Source organism: Rutidosis leptorrhynchoides, chromosome 7 (genome assembly GCF_046630445.1).
Source record: "Rutidosis leptorrhynchoides isolate AG116_Rl617_1_P2 chromosome 7, CSIRO_AGI_Rlap_v1, whole genome shotgun sequence".
Taxonomy (NCBI): Eukaryota; Viridiplantae; Streptophyta; class Magnoliopsida; order Asterales; family Asteraceae; genus Rutidosis; species Rutidosis leptorrhynchoides.
In genome coordinates, this window is record NC_092339.1 from 90,147,744 (window position 1) to 90,172,930 (window position 25,187).

General features: G+C 35.6%; 1 protein-coding gene across 1 annotated transcript; it reads right to left on the reverse strand.

Annotated features, from left to right (window-relative positions):
• Window positions 1–17,782: 17,782 nt before the first annotated feature.
• LOC139859427 (secreted RxLR effector protein 161-like) lies at window positions 17,783–18,704 on the reverse strand. The gene is made up of 3 exons (XM_071848220.1): window positions 18,213–18,704; window positions 17,944–18,056; window positions 17,783–17,855 (listed from the first exon to the last, which is right to left on the reverse strand). The coding sequence occupies exons 1-3, from the start codon at window positions 18,702–18,704 to the stop codon at window positions 17,783–17,785; spliced, it is 678 nt and encodes a 225-aa protein (XP_071704321.1).
• Between the last annotated feature and the right edge of the window lie 6,483 nt (window positions 18,705–25,187).

Consider the following 25,187-nt stretch of genomic DNA (forward strand, 5'->3'; position numbering starts at 1 on the left):
CCACTTATTATTTAGCCCAGTCAAAACGACAGGGCTTACAAAACAAAATGACAGGATCTGGCGAGAGATTTAGTATATAAGGGTTAATTTCATGACTACATTTGATGTACATTAGTTTCTTTATAACTCAGACCCCAATTCTAAAAAACACTCTAGAAGAAAAATAGTGAACATGTAAAAGCGAAATCTTGTATAGGAACACTTATAGAGGAACAATGTTAAAAACATCACATATAAGAACAATGAAAGATCGTGAAGCATGGTTGTATCAACGAACTGCAATTTTTTAAGTTAGTGAAGGTCTAACTTCTAGCATATAAACTTCAAAATACATGAACTTTTGTGCATCCTTGAGAGATAGTTGTATACTATATTGAAGTCTATAACAATGAATGTCATGGAAATAAATGCACTTACTAAAATATTACACTAACTTGATAATTGTAGTGTTAAAACACAGTCACGATTTCACATATAATTCCTTCAAGAATCATAATCGTTTAGTAATATTTTAAAACCGAAAAAAAAAGAACATAAAGTTTGACTTTGGACCTGTTAATTGTGTAGGAAGTTGATGAAGCTAAGAAGGCAAACGGTTTCCACCGAGGAAACCTCGGTCTGGTTGAGGGTTTTTGCGATCTGCAGATGAGGTTCGGCGGTCTCCTAGTGGAGGAACACCACCGGGACCTACCTTCTCAACTTCTTGCCGAATTTTTTGGAAGAAATCCATAGTCAAGTATGAAGCTCCGTTTCTACTAAGCGTATAACTGTCTTCTTACTTTCATCACGGATTGCAGAGTTGAAAACTGCCTCAATTTCTGTTTTAGTCAAATAATCATTTATAAATATTAAACATCAAACATTAATTTAATATTAATTATTAATATAAAATCAACCCTCAAAAATTAATATTAATATAAATGACCAAAAGAAGAATTTTGTGAAAGATAATGCACCTTTAGTGAGATGTGAATAATGATATCCCAAATTACTTAGCTGAGGTTCCTGTAAGTTTAGACATTATGTCGCTAATCGTAATGTACCATGAATTCATCTAAACATAGCAAAATGGACTCATGAGAAATCTCGCCTGCAACAACTTCAAGGGGGTCAGATACTCCTTTGTATCTCTGTATTACAAAAGAGAAGCCAACTTAATATTTTAAGTGATTATAATCATCATAGTTTAATAATAAAATCAGCTTGTGGATACAATATTAGTTTACAGAGTTCAATTAAATTGACAGTATGCATTTTGAAAAGTATAAAACATTTTAAGACATTTTGAAGCCATAAATCACTGTGTTTGACTTCAAAAGTCAAAATGTGCATGTTTTACCAATAAAGTTTTGTACAAAGGCAATTAGAATAGAGTGTAAGCATTTGACCTGCAAACTGGTGTGAACGTTTAACATAAAGTCATGAAAATGGATTCTCTTTTTCCTCCAATTGCAGGGCATGTTGATGAAAATGCATGACCGGTCATATTTTAAAAGGGTAATGCATGAAAAAAAAAAGGTCAAAGTCGGTCAAAGTCACTAAAGTGTATCAATGCTTACAATCTCTTTCAAATTATCATTTTACTGACCGGATCATTGTAAAAATATATGCTTGGTATTAATAACAATTCAAGCAGAAATGTCAACCCAACCCGGCCTGTTGTGTTGGCCCATACCAAAAGTTAGCCGTTTTAGATGCATTACTTGACCCACCTGACCCATCCTCTATCAAGATAGTAAACCAACATAAAACATTTAACAAGGTGTGATATAATACTTACAATTGATCAAAAAATAAGTTCATCAACATGGTTTTTCCAGTACCAACTCCGCCATAAAGATAGACTCCTTTGACCGGTGAGACCGAAGACTGAGGTATAAAACGGGATTATAACCACCTACTCCTAAAATCAAAATAAGCACTGGTCATTCCATGTCTGATCTCTGAATATCAAATATTTAACAGTGTAACTTCACATTTAATAACAAAGTTTAAGTTTAGATTTAATAACATTATTACCTTCACGTTTTTCCAGGATCAGAATAGCGATCCAAATGACATGCATGTACTGAGCTACCAAGCTCGTCATAGAGTCGTTGAATTTCTCTTAAGGTTCCTATCTGTAAATGAGAAGCCATAAACAGATCACTTTATATATCTAATGTATATACAAATCTACAATCATTGGTGTAAAAAAAAACTCGGTGGAGTCAGTGGTTTGGTCGTGTGTGCGTGAAATATGATCCGGTGGGTGGTTTCTATCTCCGTCAGTGATTCTAAACCTTTCCTTTTAAAAAAGCTAAAACGTTGGCTCAAATTCGGGCTAAGTCATTCAAAGTTGGTCAAAATCAAAGTTGGTCAAAGTTATGTTAATATTTTCATATTTTTTAAGATTAGATGTTGCGCACTTGTGCCCTATATACAGGTTTAAATTATTTATGTTTTATGATACTGAGTATATATTTATGTGTGTGTGTGTATATATATATATATATATATATATATATATATATATATATATATATATATATATATATATATATATATTATATATATATATATATTTATAAATATATATATATATATATATATATATATATATATATATGTGTGTGTGTGTGTTTAATTTATTTTTACTAAAAGTCAAAGTTGGTCAACGTTTGCCTCGTCTTCAACCTGACGAATTGTCCCTTCAAGGTCCCACATCATAACCGCCATTTAAAAGTCAACGTTAATCATATTCCATAACTAACTAATGCATCTTATCGACAACCCTAAGGCTTTTTATAAAAAAAGCCCATTTTTTAATTGTATTTTTATTATTTGCTATTAATATACAATCATTTACCTACAGATAAGATAGAGGGTGAATTAACCCAACCATAAGTAAATGGGTCAAAGTTGCCACCAAATAACAACAAACAAGATTACACTCACCAGCAAATCTTAAGCATTCAGCTTTAGGTTTCCCCTACACAAACGCAACCGCGTAAGCAAACGTGAACGTGTCACCTGCACCAGTTGTATCAAGGACTTTTTCAGCCTCTATAATCCCTTGTTTAATCGGTTCTTCTCCTTCAGTAAATAAAACCGATCCTCTCCCACCAAGTTCACAAGAACTTCCTTAACACCCTGATACAATATTTCACAGCACAACAACAATTTATTAATACGGGTTTTGTAATGACCCATCCCAATCCATCCGGACGAAGTCAATATCGATTATAAGCGATTCACAACAGTTGGTTACATCGCGAGGTACTTGACCTCTATATGATACATCTTACAAACATTGCATTCGATTTTAAAAGACAATCTTTCTTTACAACGAAAGTTGACGACATGCATACCATTTCATAATATAACCAACTATAATTGACTTAATAATAATCTTGATGAACTCAACGACTCGAATGCAAAATCTTTTGAAATATGCCATGAATGACTCCAAGTAATGTCCTTAAAATGATCAAATGCACAGCGGAAGATTTATTGCATACCTGAGAATAAACATGCTTTCAAGTGTCAACCAAAAGGTTGGTGAGTTCATTAGTTTAACAAAAATAATCATTTCGTAATTTTAATAGACCACAAGATTTCATATTTCCATTTCTCATAAACATACGTCCCATGCATAGAGACAAAAATATCATTCATATGAATTGAACACCTGGTAACCGACATTCACAATATGCATATAAGATTATCCCCATCATTCCGAGATCCTCCTTCGGACATGATATAAATTTCGAAGTACTAAAGCATCCGGTACTTTGGATGGGGCTTGTTGGGCCCGATAGATCTATCTTTAGGATTCGCGTAAATTAGGGTGTCAGTTCCCTAATTCTTAGATTACCAGACTAAAAAGGGGCATATTCAGTTTCGATCATTCAACCATAGAACGTAATTTCGATTACTTGTGTCTATTTTGTAAAACAGTTATAAAAATTGCGCATGTATTCTCAGCCCAAAAATATAAAGGGTAAAAAGGCAAATGAAACTCACGCATATAAGTATTGTAAAACAGTTAATAAAGCATTTGCATGTATTCTCAGCCCAAAAACGTAAAGAGTAAAAAGGGCAAATGAAACTCACCTAATGTGTTTTGTAGTAAAAATACATATTACGATATTGAACAAATGCAGGGTTGGCCTCGGATTCACGAACCTATATCATTTATATATATATTAACACATATGATTGTAATCGAATAAATTTATATATATTTAGTAATGATATCATTTTACATTACTAACTTATATATTTCGTAAATGTATTCATTTTATGTACTTTAATAAATAAAATATAGTTATATTATATGTATTAAGTATAGTTTTATATAACTAATAGTTATTTGATAATATTAATAATAATACCCATAAAGTTGTTTCTTTTTATAATAATAATAATAATAATAATAATAATAATAATAATAATAATAATAATAATAATAATAATAATAATAATAATAATAATAATAATAATAATAATAATAATAGTTGTTATGATAAAAATAATGATACTAGTATTAATAAAAATGATATTTTAAAAAAAATAGTCTTTAATAAAAATGATATTTTTAGTAACATAAATGATAATTTTTATTAGTAATAATAATAATAATAATAATTAATAATAATAATAATAATGATAATGATACCTAATATATAACAGCTCACGCGTTTTATTTGTGCTTCCAAAAACAGATCGAGATAATAAGAAAAAGGCAGAATAAATTAGGGTTCTTGGGTCTTCGGTTCTTCGATCGATTAATTGATCAATCGATCAATCAACCATCATCGGAGTATAACAGGCCATCTATTCATCATCATCATCGTTAAATCGTCACCATCTACCCTAATCGTCATCATCCTCATTCAATCATCTTTATTAGCCCGTTGATGATGTTTGTCGATAGGATAGGAGCAGGAGTGGATTGATTAAAGCATCAAACTAATAATTTGTTCTAGCAGATGTTGTTATTTGAGATAGAAGAATTGACATAGCAGGTAATCGATCCTTTATCTTCATAATAATAGTAATAGTTTCAGGTTTTATATTATATTGTTGTGTTGATTGTTGAATAGAAGTATATATGTAGCAATCGATGATGACAAGTGGTATTTTAAATGTTAGTTGTTAATGGTGGTCTGTGGTTGTTCGAATTAAAACCGAATATAGCAGAAATTTGCAGTAGAGGAAACGATTGTTAATATGTTGGTTTGTGTTGATTGCAGGTAGTTCCTTCATGAAACAGAAACAAGGTAGTAGCAGGTAACGTTTAAAGAATTATTGTTTGTGATGGTTTTGAGGTTCACGAAGAAGAATCAATCAAGAAGATGTGGTGATTGTTTTGACTTCAGTTGAAACAGAACCAGGTAGCAGTAACAGCCTAAGTGATGATGGAATGGTGATCGTGGTGGTGTAAGGTGGTTGTGAAAGAGGTAATTTTTGGTTTCTTTAGGTGTTTCCTATGTGTATAAGGTATATATGTAAATTAGAGATATAGATAGATATGGATGATGATGATTAAGGATAGTCTGTTGTTTTATTCTCATCATAAACAAGAAATGTACCATATTAGTTGCAGTGTACTTGGTTATGTTGCAGGTATAATGATGGTGAAGGTCTTCGAATGAAACAAGAACATAGTAGCTTGATGATGATTGTGACAGTTATGGATAGCTGAAAATGGCAGCAGCAGTAACACTAATTGATGGTGATTACATGATAGGGAAAATGGTGAGCAAGGATTGCAGTGGTGCTGATATGATTCGAGGAGGGTGGTTTAAAGGGGTGTTCTTGGACTGAAACAGGAAAAACACTGCAGCAGCAGGTATAGCAGTTATGGTGATGAGATTGATGGTTTGTGGCGGCTGCAAGTAGTAACAGCAGTATTGCATGGTTGAGCAGAAATAGTAGGCAGCTAGTAATGGTTGTTCATGGTGATTGAGTCCATAGTAAGCCGTGGGCTGTGGTGGTTTTGGTTGTGATAAAACAGAATTGGCAGCAGCAAAACAGTAACATAACGTTGGTGTTTAGGTGACCTTTTGGGTGTCTAACAGTTGCAGTAGCAGTAACAAGGGTGGCTGCAGTCGTGGTTGTTTCGAATGGTACAGAATCAGTTGCAACAATGGTGATTGAAGTGATCAATGTAAGGTGGTATTTGCAGATTGTAGGTGATGGTTTGAACATTGAAAAGAAACAGAAATAAGTACAGCATAGGTAGAGTAAAGATTCGTGTTAGTGGTGATATGAGCTTTGATGATCTTATAAACTTGTAAACTATATTCGTATGTTCTTCATAGCATCAATAAATGAACTAGTATTTGTAATGAAGATAATATATATTATCAACAAAAGACAAATGGAAAAAGTTTGTGGTGTGGTGGTGGATGACAAAGCCACGTGAATGTATCTACATTTCATTTTAGTTCATGCAAGCTAACAAGAAACTAGCCCCACATATTATAATTTTATATACATATCATGATAATAATAGCATGAATGATTGGTTTGAGACCCGCTTTTTGTTTAGTTTAATTCGTGTGATGTATGTATGTACGCATTTGTCAAAAGTTAAAGCAAGTGTGGGTTAGTGACAAATTGATGATAATTTGGTAATCGAATATAGCATTAAGGATGAGGCCTTTCTTGAATCCATGAATATAATAAATGATGAGAGTAGGTTTATAATAATGTGAGTAAACAAGTGACAACAGTCCGTGGACTTGATTTTAAAAGTGTTATCATATCAATTTCATAACACGGTTTCACCCAAGTTTGCAAATGATGGAAAATTATATATTAATAATGTTTAATATTAAAATATGTAAGTTTAGTTAATCGCGTTCGTAAATCATAACAATAACAAACTATAATATATAATACAAGTAGTAATACTATTTATATTCATAATAACAAGCTTTAGTTATTTAAAGTTATCTTTCATAATAACTATATTAATTAATAGTTCATTAATATATTTAATGTAATTATTTACATATATAATTATTTATATTTACATTTATGGTTACAATTAATGGTTCGTGAATCGTCAAGAGCAGTCGAAAGTCAATTGAATATATGAACATCGTTTCAAAATTTTCTAGACTTAACATTACATACTTTGCTTATCGTGTCGGAAACATATAACGATTAAGTTTAAATTTGGTCAAAAATTCCCGGGTCGTCACAGGTTTAATTCCACTATCTATAAAATCTATAGAAAGGTTAGTCTGAAGAAAATTGTGTAACATGAATGAGAACTCCACCATGTCTTAATTTAACTCAAAGCACAACAATGTATAAATGCTCAAGTATAAACCAAAAAATTTAAAATAAAAATTATAACAAAAGCTTAGTGGATCGTAACTGTTAAGAAGCTTAGAGCTTAGAAGATCCTATGTCTCAAAAACAATGTATGCATTGACCTTGCATTCACAAGTGAATTTATATTTAATAAGAGATTGTAATTTCAAATAGATAATAATTTCAAGCACAATAATATAAATTTGTACTTTAACTACTATGCAGTAATACTGTGCCAAATATAATAAACCAGATGGATCACAAATCAACAACAAACGATGCAAAATATATTATAAACCTACTAAATCAAACTCAAATTGTCTGTTATTATAGGATTAGTAGAATTGGATTGAAGTTATTGATTTGAACAAATGTAAGATCCTGTCTTCTTTTTGGGTTTGGACGTCGTCCAAATATTTGGGACGCCGTCCCAGATTGAAGACCTGGACGCCGTCCAACATTTTTGGACGCCGTCCAGGATGGCTGGCAGGCATGTCTTTTTGTTTTTAAATATTTTAGATGGGTAAATTGGTAATTTCACTTGGTGGACGAATTAAAGGCCTTAGGATCAGTTTGGTGAGCTCATTACTTCATTTCTCAACCACCAAACACCATCCATTCATTCTAGAGAGAGAGGGGGTGGTTAAGTGTGAGAAAGCTTAAATCGGGGAGGAAGAAGCTCATTTCGGGTTAGAACTCGGGAGTTAAAGTTGTTCATCTCCTCCTTAGCTACGTTTTGATTGTTGTGGTAAGCCCTAAACTTGATTTCCTTAGTTAATGTGTTTGAGGGTTAGGGTTTGGGTTTGTATTGCACATAAAACCCATTTGTGAGTAATTTGGGGTTTTTGGGTAAGTTTGGGTCATGAAGACCCAAATGGTGACTAACTTAGGGTTTTGGAAAGGTTGAAATGTGTAAATGGGTCTTAAAGGCCTAATAGATCACTAGTACACCTATAGTTAGTGTTAGTGGGAGTCATTTGGGTTGTGGGTGACCTAAATGGGTATGTTGACCTAGAAATGGGTCAAATGGGTCTTTGATGACCTAGGTTGTCTTGCATGTATGAAAACGAGTTAACTTTGTGGTTAAAAGTGTGTTAAGACCTTAATTGGCTAAAGTTAGGGTTTTTGGTGAAGTTAACCCATTATTAGGGTTAAAGGTGCAAAATGGGTCGGGATTGCACTTAGGGTCAAAAGACTCTAGATTGTTAAGTGAGTTGCTTGACCGACTTGAGTTGTGAATTGATTATGTGCTAAAATGTAATAGGTACGTTACATTGATGTTGCAAGTTCGATTATCTTACACGAAGACTTTGAGGTGAGTGGAATAATTATATGTGTAGGTATATAATGTATCTATTTGTTGTAGCGTGAAATGTGTAGTGTCGAGGTGCTAAGACACCATGTTTCACGTGAAGAGTGTAGCATCGAGGTGTTAAGATGCCACTCGGGTGTAGCATCGAGGTGTTAAGATGCCACCTAGGAGTGTAGTGTCGAGGTGTTAAGACACCACTCCGTAAAATAATGAGTGATGCATCGAGGTGTTAAGATGCCACTCGGGGTAATGTGCCGAGGTGTTAAGGTGCCACCCTAGGGGTTAGTGGTGCGAGGTGTTAAGTGCCCTAACGGATGTTACGAACACCGATGGCGTTTTCGCGAGCGCCGTTCCCTTGTACTATTGGTTAACCATGGTTATTTGTGTTGTAAGCATGTTATATTATTCGAGTTATATTTATATGCGGATGTTATGCTAGCTTGGGGGTATTGGTGAATTATAGCTTGTTATTGCGACTATAAGCTAATGTGGTTTGCTAGCATGTTTGCGGTTGTGTAAGTGTATGTAAGTAGGTATAATTATATATGTATTCGTATAATTATTGCATTCACTAAGCTTTGCTTACCCTCTCGTTGTTTACTTTTTTTATAGGCTCGGGCATTGACAAGGGTAAGAGCGTTCAATTGGATTAGTGATCTCCCGCTTGTTTTGTTAGGGGATGTTTTTGGGTGTTAGCTTTTGAAGTTCGACCGAGATTGGGTAGTTTAACCCCAAACACCATGCTCTAGTGTCGTTTGGAACTTAAACTTATACTTGGTCGAAACTTTTACTTTAGAACGAAACTCGTAAAATGGGCGATGTGGACCCGTTGATGTAAAACTTGATTTGATGATGAAAATCTCTTAGTTTCACTTATATTGACTTGTGGTAAAAAGGTTTCCGTTTGAAACTGTCGGGAAGCGGGTTTTCCGCTCGTGTGAGTTGGACCCGTGATCAGTGGCTGGAAGGCCATTGGGACGCCATCCCAATTGCTTGGACGCCATCCCAGTTGTTTGAGCTGAACGTCGTCCCAAAACTCTGGACGCCGTCCCACCCTTCTGAGCTGGACGCCTTCCAGGATTCTGGACGCCGTCCAGATGCACTGCCTTAAAAAAAAAAAATTTTGGTACGCGTTTTTGGGTTATGAAGTCAGGTTGTTACAAGTGGTATCAGAGCATGGTCTAAGGGATTTAGGCGACTTGAGATAGGTGCCTAGACTTAGACTTTATTGTGTGAGCGCCTTATGCGGGACTTGTAGGACTTTGGGTCTAACCAGAAATTGTTAGTGCTTTGGTTTATGAGAATTAACCTTGTGCTAATTGTTTTGTGTTGTGTTTAGCAATCATCAAGCAAGACGGATGTTGTACTAGCAAGTGAATGCGACGTGCTCGCGTAACAACGAGTAGCTACCTTTGTTACGGGTGCAAATCGTGTTAAACAAGCAATGTACGACGATTGTTGAGCGAGATGGAGTAGTGTGGCATATATGTATATACACATGTAATTGTCCTTTCGTTTTTGTGGTTTAACCTATTTCGTTTTATAGAATGAAGACGAGAAACGGTCCCGATCATGATAACGAAAGTACAAGCGAGGACGCCGAGTTTTCGGCCAAGGTTGAGGCCGTCTTTAAAAAGTTAAAAGCGGATTTTCTTACTGACGTCCGAAAGGTCTTTCAAGATTCGGTCGATGGGCAGGTGACCGATTTGATAAATGAACGAATGAAGGCCACTATCGAAGAGGCCCTTGACGCTAGGAATATCTACCCTCGCGGTGAAGGAGGTGAAGGAAGGCGGGACTTCCACTACAAGAACTTCAAGGATGCTCAACCCCCGATGTTTAATGGGGTGCGGGATCCTTTAAAAAGTACATGTTGGATCTCCGATATTGAGGGAGCTTTCCGTACTTCGGAATGTCCTCCCGAGAAGAAGGCGAGGTATGGCTCTAGCATGCTACGAGAAGAGGCTAAGTTATGGTGGGATGATAAAATCAACTTGTATGGTGAGGAACAATGTATGGGCTTGACGTGGGAAGAGTTTAAGAAGGAGTTTTTCAAGGAATACCGAACTTCTTTCGATCTCGATAGAATCCGGGACGAGTTGCACCATTTGCAACAAGGCTCAATGGACTTAGTTACTCTTAAGTCTACATTCTTGGCAAAGACTCGTTTTTGCCCGGAATACGTTGGTGATGATCATAAGCTCATGAAGGATTTCTACCGTACTTTGAATGATGAGTACAAGGGGAAGATTAGTCGGGGTATGGCTAAGTCTTTTGATGAATTGTTCGAGTTGGCTCGGGGTTTTGAGCCGGAGGTTCCAAGAAAGAGTGATTTCATGTTTTCCAAAAGAAAATTTGAAGGTTCTAGTTACTCTAACGCCTCAAGCAAGAAGAGCAAGAGCAAGAGGGGGGCCGAAAGTGTCAATAGTGCAAAGAAGGGCACTACCGGTGGGTTTTCTTATACGTGCTACAATTGTGGACAACCGGGTCATATTGCTCGTGAGTGTCCGAAACCACGTTTCGGAAACAAAGTCACTTGTTTTAATTGCGGCAAAGAGGGGCATAAGAAGCAGGAGTGTCCCGATTTGCGAAATGATAATGTGAAGCGGTTAGAGAAGGAGGCGGGTATGGCTAGGGGTCGCAACTATTTGATGACCAATGATGAAGCCAAATAATCGCACGAAGTTGTCTCAGGTACTTACATGGTTAATTCTAATCCGGCAAGGATTCTTTTCGATAGCGGTGCAAATTTGTCGTTTGTGTCTCCTAAATTTGTGCCTAAACTTAATAGACCGTTAGCTAAGTTAAGTCGTCCGATAGAAGTCGAGATAGCGGACGGCAAGACGGTGCTAGTGGTTGATGTGTGTGAAAATTGTGATGTTGTTTTTGGTGCCGAAACCTTTAAAATTGATCTTATTCCAATTACCTTGGGCGACTTTGATATTTTTGTTGGTATGGATTGGCTCGATCGTTATAGAGCCGATATTGCATGCCATGATAAGTTTATTCGTGTGAAGACCCTAAGTGGGGGAGAGTTAATTATTCATGGTGATAAGCGAAGGAGACCGGTGCCGATATGCACTTTTGCACGGGCACGTCATTTTGTTGTTACCGGTGGCATGGCTTTCCTTACTTATGTTGTTGATACTCGCAATGAGCCACCACCTATTCGTGAAATTCCGGTTGTTAGTGAATTCGAAGACGTTTTTCCGGATGAATTACCGGGTGTTCCGGCGGAAAGACAAGTTGAGTTTCGTATTGAGTTGGTTCCGGGAGCTACTCCCATTGCTAAAACTCCTTATCGTTTAGCACCAACGGAAATGCAAGAGTTGTTAAATCAAACCCCAAGAGTTGCTCGAGAAGGGTTTTATTCGACCGAGTGCTTCGCCATGGGGCGCTCCGGTGTTATTTGTGAAGAAGAAAGATGGTAGTATGCGTATGTGCATTGATTACCGTGAGTTGAATAAAGTGACGATCAAGAATCATTATCCATTACCTAGGATTGACGATTTATTTGATCAACTTCAAGGTGCAACGTATTTCTCTAAGATCGACCTACGGTCCGGCTATCACCAAATGCGGGTCCGTGAGGAAGACATAGAGAAAACGGCTTTTCGAACGCGTTACGGGCATTATGAGTTTGTAATTATGCCCTTTGGTCTTACGAATGCACCGGCGGCATTCATGGATCTTATGAACCGAGTGTGCCAACCTATGTTGGACAAGTCGGTAATAGTGTTCATTGACGACATACTAGTCTACTCGAAAAGTATGAACGAGCATGAACGTCATTTGCGTGAAGTATTGAAGATGCTACGAAAGGAGAAGTTGTATGCAAAATTCTCCAAATGTGAATTTTGGCTAAGGGAAGTTCAATTCCTTGGTCATATTGTGAATGAAAACGGTATTCAAGTAGATCCGGGGAAGATCGAGACGGTGAAGAGTTGGGGACGACCGACTACGCCTACGGAAATCCGAAGTTTTCTCGGATTGGCCGGTTATTATCGTCGGTTTATCCAAGACTTTTCTAAGATTGCTTCTCCATTGACGAAGTTGACGAGAAAGAATGCTAGGTTTAATTAGGTGAACGAGCAAGAGATTGCTTTTCAATTGTTAAAAGAGAAGTTGTGTCAAGCTCCGGTGTTAGTGTTGCCGGAAGGGGTAGAAGATATGGTGGTTTATTGTGATGCTTCCTTAAATGGTCTCGGGTGTGTTCTAATGCAAAGAGATAAAGTCATCGCTTATGCCTCTCGACAATTAAAGGAACATGAAACGAGATATCCGACTCATGATCTTGAGTTGGCGGCGGTTGTGCATGCGTTGAAAATTTGGCGCCATTACTTGTATGGTGTCAAGTGTACGATTTATTCGGATCATAAGAGCTTGAAACATCTCTTTAATCAACGAGATTTGAATTATCGCCAACGTAGGTGGATGGATGTGGTGAAAGATTATGATTGTGAGATACTTTATCATCCGGGTAAGGCGAATGTTGTCGCGGATGCGTTGAGTCGAAAGAGTCAACATCCGGCGATAAAAGTGGGATCGTTACGTTTGATTATTTCCAACGATTTTCTTGAGAGGCTTGGCGAGATTCAAATAGAGGCTTACGTTCACATCAAGCATGCGGAACGAATTGTGGGCCAATCGGAGTTCATTACTATGGGCTCGCGTGGTTTGTTGTCCTTTCAAGGAAGGGTGTGGGTGCCTAAGATGGGTGATTACCGACGGGTGCTACTTGATGAAGCACATAAGTCAAAATATTCCATTCATCCGGGCGCGACGAAAATGTATCTTGACTTGAAGAAAGATTATTGGTGGCCGGGCATGAAACGTGATGTTGTGAAGTATGTTGAGCAATGTGTCACGTGTTTACAAGTAAAAGCCGAACACCAAAAGCCGTATGGTAAGTTGCAACCGTTAGAAATCCCGAAATAGAAATGGGAGCACATTACCATGGATTTCATTACAAAGTTACCTAAAACGGCAAGAACCCAATTCGATTCGATTTGGGTTATAGTTGACTGATTGACAAAAAACGCTTTGTTTCTTCCCATTAAAGAAGCTATATCGTCAGAGACCTTGGCTAAGTTGTTTATCAAGGAAGTGGTCTCGCGACATGGGGTTCCTATATCTATTATTTCGGATCGAGATACCCGTTTTACATCTCGGTTTTGGGAAACGTTTCATGAAGATATGGGTACGCAATTGAAGTTGAGCACGGCGTATCATCCTCAAACGGACGGTCAAACCGAACGTACGAATCAAACTTTGGAAGATATGTTACGGGCGTGCATCATTGACTTTGGTGGTAGTTAGGATGAGCATTTGCCTTTGGTGGAATTCTCGTACAATAATAGTTATCATACTAGTATCGGGATGCCACCTTACGAAATGCTTTATGGGCGTAGGTGTCGAACTCCCGTTTGTTGGGGAGAAGTGGGTCAAAGAGAGATCGGGAGTACCGATTTGGTTTTAGAGACAAATAGCAAGATCGATTTGATTCGGGAACATTTGAAGAAGGCTCAAGATAGGCAAAAGTCGTATGCCGATAGACGTAGGCGATTGATTGAATTCCAAGAAGGCGATATGGTGATGCTTAAGGTTTCGCCATGGAAGGGTATTATTCGATTTCGAAAACGGGGAAAGTTAGCTCCTCGGTTTATTGGGCCGTTCAAGGTTTCAGCTCGTGTTGGTGAAGTTGCATATCGATTGGAATTACCCGAAGAGCTTGCGGGGATCCATAATACATTTCATGTTTCCCACCTCCGTAAGTGTCTTGCGGATGATTCCTCATGGATGCCTTTAGACGAGATCGAGCTAAACAACAAGTTAGAATATGTCGAGGAACCGATTGCTATCCCTGACGAGAAGGTGAAAATGTTGAGGAATAAAGAGGTGATAACTTTCAAGGTTCAATGGCGGCGAAGTAAAGGTTCCGAGTTTACTTGGGAGCCCGAAGAGTTTGTCTTGGTTTATCTTCCTGCTTGTCATGCGGCGTGGATTGCGAGGTCGCAATCCGGTTCAAGTGGGGGAGAGTTGTAAGATCCTGTCTTCTTTTTGGGTTTGGACGCCGTCCAAATATTTGGGACGCCGTCCCAGATTGAAGACCTGGACGCCGTCCAACATTTTTGGACGCCGTCCAGGATGGCTGGCAGGCATGTCTTTTTGTTTTTAAATATTTTAGATGGGTAAATTGGTAATTTCACTTGGTGGATGAATTAAAGGCCTTAGGATCAGTTTGGTGAGCTCATTACTTCATTTCTCAACCACCAAACATCATCCATTCATTCTAGAGAGGGAGGGGGTGGTTAAGTGTGAGAAAGCTTAAATCAGGGAGGAAGAAGCTCATTTCGGGTTAGAACTCGGGAGTTAAAGTTGTTCATCTCCTCCTAGCTACGTTTTGATTGTTGTGGTAAGCCCTAAACTTGATTTCCTTAGTTAATGTGTTTGAGGGTTAGGGTTTGGGTTTGTATTGCACATAAAACCCATTTGTGAGTAATTTAGGGTTTTTGGGTAAGTTTGGGTCATGAAGACCCAAATGGTGACTAACTTAGGGTTTTGGAAAGGTTGAAATGTGTAAATGGGTCTTAAAGGCCTAATAGATCACTAGTACACCTATAGTTAGTGTTAGTGGGAGTCATTTGGGTTGTGGGTGACCTAAATGGGTATGTTGACCTAGAAATGGGTCAAATGGGTCTTTGATGACCTAGGTTGTCTTGCATGTATGAAAACGAGTTAACTTTGTGGTTAAAAGTGTGTTAAGACCTTAATTGGCTAAAGTTAGGGTTTTTGGTGAAGTTAACCCATTATTAGGGTTAAAGGTGCAAAATGGGTCGGGATTGCACTTAGGGTCAAAAGACTCTAGATTGTTAAGTGAGTTGCTTGACCGACTTGAGTTGTGAATTGATTATGTGCTAAAATGTAATAGGTACGTTACATTGACGTTGCAAGTTCGGTTATCTTACACGAAGACTTTGAGGTGAGTGGAATAATTATATGTGTAGGTATATAATGTATCTATTTGTTGTAGCGTGAAATGTGTAGTGTCGAGGTGCTAAGACACCATATTTCACGTGAAGAGTGTAGCATCGAGGTGTTAAGATGCCACTCGGGTGTAGCATCGAGGTGTTAAGATGCCACCTAGGAGTGTAGTGTCGAGGTGTTAAGACACCACTCCGTAAAATAATGAGTAATGCATCGAGGTGTTAAGATGCCACTCGGGGTGATGTGCCGAGGTGTTAAGGTGCCACCCTAGGGGTTAGTGGTGCGAGGTGTTAAGTGCCCTAACGGATTTTACGAACACCGATGGTGTTTTCGCGAGCGCCGTTCCCTTGTACTATTGGTTAACCATGGTTATTTGTGTTGTAAGCATGTTATATTATTCGAGTTATATTTATATTCTGATGTTATGCTAGCTTGGGGGTATTGGTGAATTATAGCTTGTTATTGCGACGATAAGCTAATGTGGTTTGCTAGCATGTTTGCGGTTGTGTAAGTGTATGCAAGTAGGTATAATTATATATGTATTCGTATAATTATTGCGTTCACTAAGCTTTGCTTACCCTCTCGTTGTTTACTTTTTTATAGGCTCGGGCATTGACAAGGGTAAGAGCGTTCAATTGGATTAGTGATCTCCCGCTTGTTTTGTTAGGGGATGCTTTTGGGTGTTAGCTTTTGGAGTTCGACCGAGATTGGGTAGTTTAACCCCAAACACCATGCTCTAGTGTTGTTTGGAACTTAAACTTATACTTGGTCGAAACTTTTACTTTAGAACGAAACTCGTAAAATGGGCGATGTGGACCCGTTGATGTAAAACTTGATTTGATGATGAAAATCTCTTAGTTTCACTTATATTGACTTGTGGTAAAAAGGTTTCCGTTTGAAAGTGTCGGGAAGCGGGTTTTCCGCTCGTGTGAGTTGGACCCGTGATCAGTGGCTGGAAGGCCATTGGGACGCCGTCCCAATTTCTTGGACGCCGTCCTAGTTGTTTGAGCTGGACGCCGTCCCAAAACTCTGGACGCCGTCCCACCCTTCTGAGCTGGACGCCGTCCAGATGCACTGCCTTAAAATTTTTTTTTTGGTACGCGTTTTTGGGTTATGAAGTCGGGTTGTTACAACAAATCATTTAATCCAGATGATGAAGGAATAGGGTTGATAATAGTGAGTTGGTTGATAAGAGAAAAGAGGAATTAGGCGAGATTTCTGTTCGTGATAATAATTAGGGATTTTCTTCCCGTGCTTTTCCTATATTGCGTCTAATTTGAGGGACAATTAAGGATATCATTGTTAAGAAATTGATTTATTAGATAATATTTTTAGTGGATGATTAAGAACCATTGGATCAAGGGGTATTGTAATGTAATTTTCTAATCTAACGGTGATTAAAGGGGTTTTGAAAACATTTATTAGCTAATCGAGACTCTCTTTTAATGTATATAGTGATGTTAATAAAGCAAAATGTCACATCCGGGTCATTGTTATTGCTACTTTATGGAACATTTGATGATTTCAGAATAGTTTCATCTTCAAAGATCCTAAGTTTCGAAATTGTCATGATTTTGGTAGCATTGTTGTTTCGAGCTTTTATTGGTTGTATTCGAGATTCAAACAGAATAGAGTAAAGGTTACTAGACCCCATAAATGCTTTGTAATTTATATTTCTTTCTAGCTCCTCGCTAGTTGTATATTTATAGTAATATCTTCTTCCGCTGTTAAAAGAAAAGCAAAAGAGTTATGCAATTCATTTGTTCTATGATCGAGACATATAATTGAAACGACATGTATCTGGTATGTGTTATTGAAAGAATTATCAACAGATCATAAACAGAAACTATAACTATCATAATCAAACACTTAATCTCCAAATTATGCAAGATCCTTTACAAAATACAGAAACTGAAATCAATCTTTCAAGAACAAAAGATTGAAACACAAAACTGATCTCTTAATCACTATTACAGAATCTAAAGAACTAATTCATCAAGAAGATGATTAGAGAGAATTGAATATGCAGATGAAAACAATCGAATGAAAAAGCTGCCAGAATGATAACCCTAACAAGAAATTAGGTGTATAAATACTATCATGAAAATGAATGTGGGCTTCAATAGGAGCAGTCCAATAAATTAAATTCAAGAGCCCAATAAGCATAGTCCATCAATCCAGCTCATAATCTTTCAGCCTTTTGACACCTTGAGTCCTTGAACTTTTAGAGACAGCAACATTGAACCTGAAACATTCTAGAAATACCACAAATGAATAAATGAAACATAATATTCTAAACTAAACTTGTTATAATCAATAATACATTTTAACACCCCTCCTCAAGTTTAGTTTGGAATAAATCAATAAGACCTAAACAATTAGACAACTGATGATGTTGTCTTATAGAAACACCATTGGTCAAAATATCACTTAAGTTATTAAGTGACTGAATTTTTAAAACTTTGATAACACCAGTTGTAATTTTGTTCCTTAAATAGTGCAAATCTATCTCAAAATGTTTGGTTTTTTCATGAAAAACTGGATTTGCACTTATTTGAATTGCAGAACTATTATCACATAAAAGTTAAACTGGTAAACTGACTTTTATACCAAAATCTAAAAGCAAATTTTTTATCCATATAATTTCACAAGCAGTACTAGCCATAGATCTATATTCTGCTTCTGCAGAAGATCTAGAAACCACAGATTGTTTTTTACTTTTCCATGAAACCAATGACCCACAAAAAAATACCAAGTAGCCTGTAACTGACTTTCTGTTCATTTTACATTTAGCCCAATCAGAATCACAATATGCATAAAGATCAAGATTATTACCTTTAACAAGATGAATTCCTTTACCTGGAGAACCTTTTAAGTACTTAAGAGTTCTAAAAGTAAGATTTAAATGAGATTGTAAAGGTGCATGCATGTATTGACTTAGAATATGAACAGCAAATGAAATGTCAGGTCTGGTTAATGTTAAATAAACCAGTCTGCCAACTAATTTCTGATATTCAGTAATATTGGTCAACAATTGATCTTTATCAATAGGATCACAATTAACACACAGATTTGGTTCAATAAGAGTGCTCATTGGTTTACAACCCAACAAACCATAATCATTTAAAAGTTCTAGACAATATTTCCTTTGAGATAAACAAATACCTTTTTCAGTTTTAAGAACTTCAATTCCTAAAAAATATTTAAGTTCTCCTAAGTCTTTTATCATAAATTTAGACTTCAAAAACTCTTGAATTGATCAATTTAAACAATGTCATTTCCAGTAATAACAATATCATCTACATATACAAGTAATGCCATTAAATTATTTCCAGAAGTTTTTGTATATAGAGAATAGTCTGATTTACTCTGAACAAAATTATTTTCTTAAAGAGCTTCATTAAGTTTAGCATTACATTACCTTGGAGCTTGTTTAAAACCATAAAGTGATTTAGTTAACTTGCAGACTTTGTTTTTATCTTTGTAATCAGTATAATATCCTTCAGGTAATTTCATATAAATTTCTTCATTCAATTTTCCATAAAGAAAGGCATTATTGATATCAAGCTGATATAAAGGCCAATTATTTTGAACTGCAATAGTTATAAAACATCTCACAGTTACATGTTTAACAACAGGACTAAAAGTTTCATCATAATCTATTCCTTCTTTTTGACTAAATCCTTTAGCAACAAGCCTTACTTTAAACCTTTCAATTTCTCCATTAGATTGATATTTTATTCTATAAATCCATTTACAGTCAATTGGTTTTCAGTTATATGGTAAATCTGTGATTTCCCAAGTGTTAATCCTGTTTAAATCTTCAATTTCAAGATTCATAGCTTCAATCCAGTTGGGATCTTTACAAGCTTGATTATATTTTTTTGGTTCAAGAGTTTTATTTAGGTTTGAAACAAAGCAAAAGTTTTCAGAACTCAAATTTGAGTAATTTACAACTCTTTCAATATCATACTTAACTTTACCATCTACAACAAAATCATCATATTTTCTAGGAAAAACAATGTTTCTGAAAGACCTTCTTACATTATTAACTTGATCAGTGTCATTAGAATTGCCCTCAGGGATTGAAGATTGATCTTCATTATGTGTTGCTGTAGGACTGTTCTCATTCTGAGAACTATCACTACTGCCATCACATGTATCATTTGTTCTCCCTTCATCATTGGGACTTGAATTGTTTTGAGTGTGATTTTCAAAAATATCATCAAAAAAATGTGAATAAGTAGAATCATTTGAAAAATCATCAGAAAAGTGTTTATTTAAAAACTTGTTGGTAGCAGCAGACTTAAGTTTTAAAGGAAAAACAGTTTCATAGAATTTTACATCTCTAGAGTAAAAGACACTTTTATCTTCAAGACTAAGTAATTTGTAACCTTTTTTGACATTTGAAAAACCAATTAAAACACACTTAATTGACCTGCTACTAAACTTATCTTTAGGATTTAAATCAACAGAAAAACATAAACACCCAAAACACTTTAAATGAGAGAAATTAGGTTCAACTTTAAAAATCATTTCATAAGGAGACTTTCCATTTAGCACATCAGTTGGTGTCCTATTGATTAAATAACAAGCAGTTAGAATACAATCAGACCACATATTTAAAGGTAATCCCCCCTGAAATATAAGTGCTCTTGCTACATTTAGCAAGTGCCTATGTTTCCTTTCAACAACACCATTTTGTTGAGGTGTGTATGCACATGCGGTTTGATGAATAATTCCTTTACTATTTGTAAAATTAGAAAATTTATGATTTATAAATTTAGTTCCATTATCACTTCTGAAAGTTTTAACCTTTTTCTGAAATTGAGTTTGAATAAGTTGCACAAAGTATACAATATTTTCAAACACTTCATCCTTTGTTTTAATTAAGAAAACCCAAACAGCTCTAGAATAATCATCAACCACAGTTAAGAAAGATTTAAAACCTTCTTTTGGTTGAATTTTAAAAGGACCCCACAAGTCCAGATGAACAAGTTCACCTAAACTTGAGGTTTTATGATCACTTAAAGAAAAAGGACTTCTGCTTTGTTTAGCTTTATAACAAATATCACAAGGCTCTTCTTCAGCTTTAGTTTTAAGATTAAGTTTATTTTTAAGTACAAGTAATGTAAAGACCCGACTTTTTCGACTTTTAATTATGTTTATTTCTTTCACAAAACTGCGTACTTGTGCGTACTGAGATAGATTATATTATGGGATCATTAGTTATGTTAATTACATTCGTTAATGCCTTACAATGTGTTTTTAGGTACTTAGTTACTTAACGTGACCCTTGATTGCATTTACGGCCGTTAGTGTCACTTATTGATTAAAGCGAGCTACGAAGTTGGCACACGTTAAACTTTTGCCATAATTGGGATATTATGGCTACGTAAAAGTAATTGTTACTTATTAATGGCAATTACTTAGTTTTATGGTTCCTTAATTATACTTAAGTGTTTACTAAGGCTTACTAGTTACCTTATTGGACTTAACACCTTAATGGACTTCCATGGCCCAACTCACCCAACTTAGTGGGCTAGTTAGTGGACTAATTAACCCATGTGATTAAGATTTAGCCCATGAAAGCATAAGACAAGTATTATGCATGCTTATGTACCAAGGCTTGCATGATGTCTCAAATCACCCAACATGTCACCATCACCATGTACTACCACCATGCACCACACCACCTAAGGCCAAGATGGTCCCCCCACCCTTGCCCCCCATGACCGTCGGCCACCACCCCCATCCCTACTGATGTCGAAGCTAAGTGTATAAGAAATAGTTTATATTTTACTAGGAAAAACTATTAAATACGATACAATTTTACACAAGATATTTATTTATTTATAGAATGGATATACTTAAACCTTGCTACAACACTTATAGGCAGTGTACCTAATCGTAAAGTAGTGTAGTTTTTAGTAAGTTCGGTTCGTTCCACAGGGAAATCTTTAAACAAAGCTTAACGCTATATTAGTTTACTTTTATAAAAATACAAACATATATATAAGTAATATTATTATTATAAAGGGGGGTTTTTACCGTTTAATGACCGGTTTGTCAATTTTAAAACTTTAGTCGCAGTTAAAACCTAATGTAAAATATAAAATAAATACAAGACTTAAATTAAATCGTAAAGTAAATAACGATAATGAAATTGCAAATAATAAAAGTGCGATAAAATAAACTTGCGATAATTAAAAAGTACGATAATTAAAAGTGCGATTTAAATAACAATAAATAAAAGTGCGATAATTAGAAGTGCAATTAAATATAAAATAAAGGAAATTAAATATGAAATAAAAGAATTATGCTTATTTAAACTTCCGTAATCATGATGTTCGACGTGTTGATTTTAGTTTTATGCCCATGGGTTAATTGTCCTTTATCCTGGATTATTTAATATGTCCATCTGGTTTTTGTCCATAACAGTCCATCAGTCATAAATATAAAGTGCGAGTGTCCTCATCAAATTATTCTTATACCCGAAGTTAAATATTCCAACTAATTGGGGATTCGAATTGTAACAAGGTTTTAATACTTTGTTTAATGAATACACCAGGTTATCGACTGCGTGTAAACCAAGGTTTTACTACTTTGTTAACAATTACACCAATTACCCTTGAATGTAATTTCACCCCTGTTTTAATTATTCTAGTGGCTATTAATCCATTCCCGTGTCCGGTTAAATGAACGATTATTCGTACATATAAGTACCCCGCCCATCGTGTCCGATTGAGTGTATATGGTAATTTATAGGGACGCCCAATTGTAAATCTTTATATTAACATTAACAAACTATCATTTAGTTAAACAAATATAAAGCCCATTAATAGCCCATAGTCTAATTTCCACAAGTGTCGTTCTTTTGTCCAAACCCCAATTATGGTACAAAGCCCAATTACCCAATTTTAGTAATTAGCCCAACATCATGATTACTTCGTTTTAAATAAGCATAATAATAACTTAGCTACGAGACATTAATATAAAAAGGTTGAACATAACTTACAATGATTAAAAATAGCGTAGCGTTACACGGACAGAATTTCGACTTACACCCTTACAACATTCGCTAACATACCCTTATTATTAGAATTAAAATTAAAATTAAAATATAAATTATATATATATATATATATATCGTTTACGTATGATAAGAAGAAAAAAAAAATTATTATGAATTGCGATCAGAATTCGGTTGCTTTTATAGGAAAAGTCGAATTTTGGGGCTCCGCGACTCGCGGTGAAAACCTCTTCAAACTCCGCGAGTCGCGGAGGTTACTTTTACAGCTCAGAGGAGTTTGGCTCTTTGTTTACCGACGGTTTATAATATATATATAATATATATATAATTAATATAATTAATTATATATTATATTATATTTATATGCATAGTTAACTTGTAATTTTTAGTCCGTTGCGTCGAGCGTTAAGAGTTGACTCTGGTCCCGGTTCCGGATTTTCGAACGTCCTTGCGTACAATTTTATATTTTGTACTTTGCGTTTTGAATCTTGTACTCTTGTGATTTCGAGACGTTTCTTATCAATAATTGGAACCTCTTTGATTGTCTTTTGTTCTTTTGAGCTTTTTGGTCGTTTGCGTCTTCAATTCGTCGAATCTGTCTTTTGTCTTCACCTTTTATTATTTAAACGAATATCACTTGTAAATAGAACAATTGCAACTAAAATCTTGTCTTTCTTGAGGAATAATGCTATGAAATATATGTTCGTTTTTAGCATTATCAAATATTCCCACACTTGAGCGTTGCTTGTCCTCAAGCAATATCGTCTTGAAATACAAGAATCACTTCTTTATTCTTCACACTTTGTACATCAGTGATTTCTATACGGTGATATAAACAATGGTAGTAACGATATGGTTTACAGTCCCACATGACTACAAAAATTTAGATCCATTAAGGAAATTGGATCTTTATGAAAACATTTGATCTTTGAAATCTAGTTTTTACCCTAGATAAGTTTTCCGGAATAACCCTTTACCGGTGTTTGCAAAATATTTTTGTGGGTTTGGTGGGTTTCAGATTTGAAAATTTTAGCTCAAAACTTGCGGTTTTGTGTCACCCACTTGCTAACCTTGTATTTGGAAAGCAACACGTCCAGTTTACTTGTCCCGTATATTACCTTTCGGTAAACTACCGTCCGGTTGTAAAGGAAAGCGTTGAACAAGCAACTGTTAAGGCAATGTCCCCTGACATGCTTTTAATTATGGTCTATAACGTGTCGGACACAATTACTATCCTTGGTAGGAGCAATAGTAAAGCTCACCCTTATAATTTTTCGGTCTGGCACAAGGTCCTGTCTTTGACCATGCTATGCAACCACCGTTCTTACGGTTGACACCCGATTTAGTTCAGGTGACCTAATGAATTCCAGGTGAATTCCTAGGATTTTACGTTCAATGGTAATGAACGCATTGAAAATAGGGTTTTCAGAAAACAAATCGGTTTGTAATTTTGATCAAAATATTTTCTCGTTCAAGCTCGAGTTTAGATATCATTGAATTCCATGAGTTTGTAATTTTCAATCTTTAAGGTCAATCTCTAGGATTGAGTAATATCAGTCTTAAAAGCTGATTTTTAATCTTTAAGGAGATTATCCTTTCTGGGGATCTGATTCATTAGTCTTATCCAGCTAATTTGCATGGTGGCCCCCCATTGTACGAGATAAATCCTTCTCATGGTTAGGATAAATCTGACCACTTGGCGACCCTGTTTAATGCTGAGGTTCGTGGATTTCCTGCTGATTTTAGTGATGACTTTTCTAGATTTTTCGTCAACCTACAGCTGGTCTGGACGACAACTTCATGACCTAAATCAAGAAGCGCGTGTCTTTTTCGGAAGACTTTACTTCCTTTTAATGATGGAATTGATTCATCATGTAGATCCATCTCTTCTTTTCTTTCATCGGGTAAAAACAGTTTAGTTTAGTCCAAAGCAAAAGTATTTTCAGTTATTTGTTACAGATATATGTGACATATGTTTAAGATAACTTGGTAAATTTTCCCACACTTGGCTTTTATTTTCCTTTTTATCGTCCTCTATTCCATTTTAAATGAATTTTAACATTTTAGTTTGTTTCTTAATTTATGTCCTTTCCGAGGTAACAATAATTTCGGTGTTAAAACCTAGTTTTATCGTTCATAAATATGTATAAACATGATTTTGAATTCGTTTAATTGAAAATTTTGAAAAATTTTACTAGAATTGGGTAGTCAGTATATAAGACTAGGGCTGTTCTTTTTTATCACAGAGCACTAGATTCTAATACAACTACTGCTTTACTAGTATTTTTAATGGTAACCAAGTGTATAAAGTAAAAAATTTTAAAATCCGAAAGAATTTAACCCCTTCCCACACTTAAGATCTTGCAATGCCCTCATTTGCAAGAAATCAGTAACAATTTAAATTATTGAGGGTGATTTGTGTGAAAATGATTAAATTTTACCAAAGTTTCCAAATATATTGGCGTTTGTTTGCTGAATGATAAATGGTGCACATCATTTGTTCATTCCGTCTTGTTGTTATTTCACATATATTTTGCATCTTGT

Coding starts and splice junctions, on each gene's coding strand:
- LOC139859427 (XM_071848220.1), bottom strand. CDS start 18,704: ATGAGCACTCTTATTGAACCAAATCTGTGTGTTAATTGTGATCCTATT. Junction 18,057..18,212: donor TTTTAGATTTTGGTATAAAA/GTCAGTTTACCA, acceptor TTAAAAATTCAG/TCACTTAATAACTTAAGTGA. Junction 17,856..17,943: donor CAAACTAAACTTGAGGAGGG/GTGTTAAAATGT, acceptor AGAATGTTTCAG/GTTCAATGTTGCTGTCTCTA.